Genomic DNA, 8,096 nt, shown 5'->3' on the forward strand with positions numbered 1-8,096 from the left:
AACGCTAATTTAAACTCATTCTTCCGGAGTGAGTGTGTGTGTGTGTGTGTGTGTGTGTGTGTGTGTGTGTGCTGGGCCTCATACAGATAATACTTTGTAGTCACCTCTTTCCCTTTTGCAACTTTAATCTCCCTTCACCTGCTGCCTTTCGCACGTCCTGTGCTCTGAAAAACGTCCGCGCGGAGCCTTACTCAGCCAAACTCGGACGCGCAAACGCGCGAGTTCTTCACTTTGTGTGCTTGACACCCGACTCTGCTCGTGTTTACGTGACATGTGCGAACAAGACCTTGCTGCAATGTGTCATCTTTCTGATGGGGGAAACAAGATGAAGGATCACAAAAACCCAGCCAGTAGCAATGTGTCTGTAACGCACTGATCAGTAGCGTGCATCCAGTAGTAATGCGTCTAATGCGCTAGCTGCCAGCGCACGGGTCTCACCTGAACGGTATGTAGGAAACGTGCGCAGCAGCGTTATTTCTGCTCAGTCGAGGTCAGTCACGATCGCCACACCTAGGCACGTTCAGAAGGGAGAGTTCCCGTGCGCTGGCCACTCTGCCGGTAGGAGTAATGGACTTTGGCAGCGGAGCCAGTCTGTGCAAGGCAGAGGCAATTTGTCAGAGGCAGAAAATGAAAAACAGATCTGTATCTGTCAAGCCTTATAGAAAGAGCCCTCCGAGTATGAAAACGTGTCCCTGTCTGTCAGCTAAAAATAACATTAACAAAAGCATTGCTGCAGTCTCAGCTGACGGTACGTGGAAGCTCACATCACTTGTTCCATTTTAACCTCAGATATTGGCCTGTGCACACAGCTGTCCGTCCAGTGTGTGTGTGTGTGTGTGTGTGTGTGTGTGTGTGTGTGTGTGTGTGTGTGTGTGTGTGTTTGTGTGTGTGTGTCTGTCCGTCTGTCTGTGATGTGCTGCACTTTGCACAGGAAAGTGTTAAATGCCTACATTGTATGTGTGTGTGTGTGTGTGTGTGTGTGTGTGTGTGTAGTATTCCTGTGTTTTGTTTACGTACATCTGACTGTGTGTGAGCCCCTGTGTGCTTGAACATGTTTGTGACAGCTGGAAGCTCTCCATAGTGTGTCAGAGATGAAGGGTGGGGATGGGGGCAGAGGCAGAGGTCTCCCTGTGATGCGCGTTCCTGCTGAGAGTTCTCCATATGGGAAACAATTCCTACATCTCATTCCCACAATACACTGGATTAGACATGATGTAACTACTGGAGTCCCATCACTGGCCAGGGGTCAGAGGTCACAGCGCCTCACATAGGAGGCAGGGAAAAAATTTTGAAAAACGGAAAGTGCGGTGGATGAAAGAGAGGTGGAGCAAGAGAGACAGAGGGGAGAGTGAGAAGGGGAGGGATGGAGAGAGAGAGAGAGAAAGAGAGAGAGAGGGAGGGAAAAAATGTCCCAGATTCTCATAGTGTTTATTGAAGAGTGAAACTGAACCAAGCCAATCTAACCAGGAGGAACTTGTACTTGAAAAGAGGACACACACACAGAGAAAGAGAGAAAGGTTAACTCTGTGGGTACTGTCACCTTAGTGCAATAGTTTCTGGACTTCTGGGGAGAAACAAAAAAGCTGTTTATTCTACTGAGTCCAGAGGACAGTGTGCTTCCTTTAGGGTTTCTTATGTGCCACGGTCAGAAGTGTCGGTGCCAATCGGAGGTTTTTGTGCGGAGGGCCTGTTTGGAGCATCTTCGTGAAGGCACAGGAGGGACCTGCTTCCAGGAGCTCTGAGGGAGCCATGTACCTGTGCAAGGCTCCATGCTCCAACATCCCCAAGCCCAGAATGGGGCAGAAGCCAGCTCTGGATAGAGGGCAGCTCCAGAGCATTGGCCAAGGCTCCGAGGGGAAGAGACGGCCCTCGCAGATGCGCTGGGGTGGCCCCAGGACTAATGCACACCTGGAGCTCAAACACCTGGAGGAGTTTCTCACCACGCATACCCTCTCGCTGCAGGACACGGTGCAAGCCAGAACCGGCATGGCTTACAGGTACACACACGCACGCGTATGTACTAGGCTCACACATGCGCACACAGGTTCATGCATGGTTTCTGGGACTGCTTACCCTATATGAGTTTGGAATAGCTCAATGAACCGTGTGTATTCAATTTCATTTAGTCCTTGATTGGACTTTGTGGTTCAAATCCAAGAAAGACCAATTACGAACTTGTCAGTTTCGCAGCTATAATTTAACACTGTAAAACTGATTTGTAACTACAGAGCTCTTTGTTCAGTTTGTGGAGTTTCTGGGAAACACTGAGTGGGGAGGGAGACGTTTACATTCTAGTGGTGTATGCCTCTCCCACTCTCCCATGTGAGCGCCCTTCTGTTGTTTTGTGCTTCTGTCTGATTGAGAGGAAGAGAAGAAAGAATGTTCTGGTACAGTTGTCGTTTCAGCGAATTGCGTCCCATGTCAACCCCAACACACGAAACAAACTGCTACACCATCCTGGGAAAACTCCACGAGAGATTGTTACATCCTGCTAGTCATAGTTGCTCTAAGTTTTGTCTGTTTGATCTTGTCTGCAGCACATGGTTGAGTGAGTGTGTGTGTGTGTGTTTTGTTTTGTTTTTTTTGCTGCTGGGGGTTCCTTGCCCCCCTGAGTGGCCCAGACGTCTGCTCTCCGTCTCTCTAGAGCTTTGGGTCCTTTTGAACTTGTATGTGGGTCATATCTCTGCAGGCACTTGGAGTTGGGTCTCATTTGTGAGGTGCATAAGCTTCAAATAATATCCCTTCTTTGTGAACAAAGAACGTGACTTTTAATGGCGTTCTCCTGTATGGTGGCGTTCTGATGTGTCCAGACTTTATGTCTCCTGTTCAGTGAAAAATGTTATACTTTGAGGTTATGAAAATGAAAATTGCAGTAAATTGCAGTCTGACTTTAGAAAGTCACTTTCACAAATGATCAGTAACTTTAGTTTGGGTTATTGGGTGTATAATGAATACATATATATGAATACACACACACACACACACACACACACACACACACACACACACACTGAACCCTCCCAATCATGTTATAGGCTGTATACACACACACACACACACACACACACACACACACACTGAACCCGCCCAATCATGTTATAGGCTGAATACACACACACACACACACACACACTGAACCCACCCAATCATGTTATAGGCTTAATACACACACACACACACACACACACACACACACTGAACCCGCCCAATCATGTTATAGGCTGAATACACACACATACACACACACACACATACACACACACACACACATACACTGAACCCTCCCAATCATGTTATAGGCTGTATACACACACACATACACCAAAGTCACACAGTGAAAGTTGCATCGCACCACATGACCCTGTGAGCATGGTCACATGAGCCAGTGTCTTTCCAGGCATCTAATCAGTGACCTCAGATGACCCGAGCATAACGATCATCATGGGCTAACCACGCAGATAACCACACAGCCCATGGGCAGGAGGACACAATGACGTCTTTCCGCTGCAAATCGAAGGTCAGCTGCTCGGAGTTCGGTCTCATTTGGCTCAGGAGCAACGTATCAGGCGACCGTGAAAATGCCCCCAGCTCCTGCTGTGTTGCCAAGAGCCGCCATCGCTAGGGAGGGCCAATGTTTGCACGTGGAGGTTCAGGAGAAAGCCTTTTAAAGCGTTGCCACTGCACGCACCATGGCCTTCACTGCTAATGAGAGGCTGGTGGACTTCCCTTATAGGGCTAAGGAAGACCTCATGATTTATGACCATCTGAAGCGAACGCTCGTGATTTATGGCCGTCTGACGTGAAAGCTTTTCCCTGACACCGGAGAAAAATTCTTTTTATATGTTTCTTCCCCCCCAGGCATTATATGTTCATTTCACAGAAATATTTATGCTGAGGTTGTTAATTTATTAACACGCCATTGTTGTTTTTTTATTGTCACTGTAAGTGCTGACCCTAAAGACAATTTATGATCTCATACGGATACTTCTAAAAATGACTACAAAAAAAATGCCACATTTGCTCAGTGAATAGTCTGTTTTTATATTTAGCTGCAGGTTCACTGAAACAGGCAGGGCGTGGAAGGCCAGCGGCTGCTGGGATGGTCTGAGATGTTGTCACTCCTGTTTAATGAAGCCCTGGTGTGTTGTGTGAAGGAAGGTGACCCACTGAATTACGTCTCACTTCAAGTCTACGTGTGGTCCTTGACTTCAGGCTTTGTCTAAACCACGGTAGAGAGTATAATAATGATGATATGCTGTTTTCACAGCTGGTTGTTTGTATTAAAGGCTCTGCAAGATTTCAAGGCAAAGTGTTTTGGTGCATCTCAGGGCAACAGACATTCCGTCTCTGTGACTGTGTGTGTGTGTGTCTCTATCTCTCCCTCCCCTTTTGTCTGTTTATCGATCTTTGAGAATAAGTGTCCAGTATCGACATCGGACTGACTGGGTGGTGCAGTTTCACAAATTGCCCGTTCGCCATCAAACCCTGATCACTTATTCATCTCGGAAAGCTGATGAATGTTTAAGGAGGACTCGTCAGGCATGCTCGTTTAATTCTTAAACACCTGTGCAACCAGAGAGGGAGATCTGGCTGGAGCGGAGCCAGCACCTGGGTCCGTGCACGCGGGGTCACTCCGGGCCCTTGCAGGGTCACTCCGGGCCCTTGCAGGGTCACCCCTGCGCCAGGTCTTTCCGAAAACCCCCGTCGATGACACCATTATGGACTTGAGGCCTGGTTAAGCAGTCTTCAAGATCAACGAGAGTTTACTTCTCTGGAAGGTTCACTGTAGGTCGCCAACATCCTCCAGTCCTGGAGGGCCATAACAGTTTAACATTTCACCCGCACTAGCACACAAGGTCCAGACCAAATCAGTCCTGACTTTGGCAGAGGTGGGAAAACAACTCTGTGCAGTATGGTGGCTGTCCATGTCCAGGACTGGATGTCATGTAACAGCCCGAGAGGCGGAGCCGCCAGTCACATGACTGATTCTCCGCATGGCTCATCAGAGGTGAAGAACAGACCTTTTTGGGGGAAATTTCTCACACAATTGGCATCCCTGTACATGCACCAGAGACATCATTAGACTAGTCTGACATCACCTGCTGGAGGGTCAGTAGTTCTTAGTCCCACAGGCATGGAAACACTGATCACTTTATCCACACGTCGTTTATACACAGTTCAGGTCATTCTTTATTTATCCTCAGTAAGCTGAGTTATGTGTGTCACAAAAAGACTGCGCACACTACAAGATGTCCATGACTGGAATGAGCTGGAATATTACTTATTTGTGTAATAAAACAAGAAGGTAAATATCTATATAGAAATCTAGCTAGTTCTGAAAGCTGTCCTGAATACCAATTCTGTACAGTAACACTTGCTAAAGCTGTTTTCTCATATTTCTGTCTTTCCAATCGTTATCTGTTCCATGACTGTGTATGTGGGACATTGGTTTTCAGAGTAATCTTGCACTGTTGTCTGGCGATGGCGTCGGGTTTTAAACGGGATCATTATTAAACTTTAAATCCAGAGAATATCTCTCTGTCTCTTTCTCACCCCCTGCTGTATGTCGTCAAATCATTTTTACCGCAGCATAGAGTTCATCTCTCAAAAACTGTCAGTCTGTCATTCATCGAGCAGACCAGGTCCAGCATGAGTTCTGTGCTAAAATGTCTGTCACATTTCTTGGCGGTCTGCTTGTATTTGTAGGAGGAGTCCACTGGACAGTGCCTGAACAGGTGAACGGTCCCATCTGTTCCCTTTAGTGACTTCGCTTCAGACACATCAGCACAAGCCGGGCGCGTCAGGACGCTCGTCTGCTGGTAACACTGTTACCAGCCCTGAAACATATCAGCTCACTTCACCGTAAGCTCCGCAGTGCCTCCTTTCACCCGGTTGCCAGGTCCAACCTTCTCACATTCACCGTTCAGAAACATAGCACACTCGGTAACAGTGTTTAATACCACAGAATCGACCATGCGGGTGACCTCACTGCCCTGCCCCCACACACTAATCACCCCAGACATGCGAGGACATCACAGTCATCTGCAGTGTCTGTGTTCTGTCTAAACTGAGAGAGTTTATTGGGCTCGAGGTGCTGATAAGCCCAGGCTATAGTTTGGTTAATTACCTTCTCCCTCACACACACACCACCATCACACACACACACACACACACACACACACATCATCACACACACACACACACACCATCACACACACACACCATCACACACACACACACACACCATCTCACACGCACACACACATTATTCCCTAACACACACCTCCATCACACACACTTGCACACCTCCCTTACACACACACACACACACACACACACACACTTTTCCATATCCATGGAGACTCAAGATCTAGAATGTAAAGCCACATCGGATTTCTGAGTTGAGGAAGGTGGAGATTTCCGTGAAGCATGAGGTGTTCGGGGAAACTTTGCCTTGTTAAGTCACGCTGTGGCTCACAGAGTGGTTTGTAGCTACATAAATGAACACAGAGTGCATGTCTGTATCTGTGAGAGAAGACAGAAGTGTTTTCCCAATAAAACTTTCTCTGTAACAAGTACCGCTTGGAGGTTTATACTTGCATTTACCAGAAGGGGGCAGTGTATAGTTAGTTTTGCTTTGAAAGGTGCTTTGAAGTGGACGGTTTGCTGAACGGATGAGTATATAGAGTCCGAGGTAGTGTAGCAGTGTACGCTGCAGTCAGACTGCAGAAGAAAACACGCACATCTGGTCCTGAAATCTTATGACATGTTATTCAGAGTTTGTGCATCTTTCATGGCTGTTTATACTATCTCCACAAAAAGCATTTGATAGCTCAGGTTGTTGTTATGGAACTACTTTAATACTGGCTATTCTGTATGTGATGTGTCATATCCGTCTCTCTCTCTCTCTCTCTCTCTCTCTCTCTCTCTCTCTCTCTCTCTCTCTCTCTCTCTCTCTCTCTCTCTCTCTCCCCACACACACACACACACACACACACACACACACATGCGGGTCATAAATGCTGATTCCAAGCTGGTGGCTGTATTTTACAGTAGGGAGTTTTATTGGCACAATTATACCAGGTAAGTTTTACAAAAGGAAATAATGTGAAACCGAACATGACAATCGTCATGTAACAAAATAGTAAGAAAGGTACTATAGTACTATCTCTCTCTTTCATTTTCTCGCTCTTGTACTCAAGTATAAGATGTGAGTGTGTGTAGTGTGTGTGTGTGTGTGTGTGTGTGTGTGTGTGTGATAAATAGATAGAGAGAGAGAGAGAGAGAGAGAGAGAGAGAGAGAGAGAGAGAGAGAGATTGAGTGAGTCAGTCCTGCTATTGTGGGATGAAGAGAAGCAAGAGCTTATGCACTTTGAAAGGGGCCTGAGGTCCTTAAGCTATTGTGAGTCAATCAGTGTGCACACACACACACACACACACACACTCACACACACACACACACACACACACACACACACACACACTCACACACACACACACACACACACACACACACACACTCACACACACACACACACACACACACACACTCACACACACACACACACACTCACACAAACAAACACGTTTACAGGATTACTTCTCGTGCTCTTCATGCATTTGTGTGTGTGTATAAACATATTTAAATGCATGCGTGTAGGAACGCATGGGGTGTGGGTGTGAGTCTGTGTGTGGGTGTAAATCTGTGTGTGTGGGTATGTATAAGAGTATCTGAATACACATGACAGCAGGCATGTGCGGTTCTGCTAGAGCTGGCCTGCCTGTGCGGTTCGGTCCAGTTCTGTTGAGGTTCAGTCCACACAGTCCGCTTGCCACGAGGCTCAGCTCCAGTGCTGACGGACCCTCCTGCATTCCCACGCAGAGACCCTGGATGTTGAGCCTCGCTCACATTCCTCACCAGGGTGCAAGTGTGTGCAGATGTGATGTTCCACCACGATTTGGTGTGTGGTGTAATCCAGAGGGGCACACTCTGTGCCTGTCTGAGTCTGAGTCTAGAGACCCGTAGAGAAACCTGGCATCTTAACAGACTGATCCAAACACACACGTACACACACATACACACACACAGGTGGATT

At 47.2% G+C, this 8,096-nt stretch overlaps 1 protein-coding gene across 3 annotated transcripts in view; it reads left to right on the forward strand.

Annotated features, from left to right (window-relative positions):
- kcnab1a (potassium voltage-gated channel, shaker-related subfamily, beta member 1 a) overlaps positions 1-8,096 on the forward strand; it is a 98,634-nt gene that overhangs the window by 22,565 nt on the left and 67,973 nt on the right. Inside the window, exon 1 of one of the 3 annotated variants that reach the window (XM_035525806.1) lies at positions 1,433-1,997. The exons of the other annotated variants lie outside the window; for them this stretch is intronic. Coding sequence (XP_035381699.1) covers positions 1,750-1,997 — 248 coding nt within the window. The 5' untranslated portion in view covers positions 1,433-1,749. Of the gene's footprint in view, positions 1-1,432; positions 1,998-8,096 lie in introns of those variants that run through there. 3 annotated transcript variants of the gene reach the window in all.

This window comes from Electrophorus electricus, chromosome 4, assembly GCF_013358815.1.
Source record: "Electrophorus electricus isolate fEleEle1 chromosome 4, fEleEle1.pri, whole genome shotgun sequence".
Lineage (NCBI taxonomy): Eukaryota > Metazoa > Chordata > Actinopteri > Gymnotiformes > Gymnotidae > Electrophorus > Electrophorus electricus.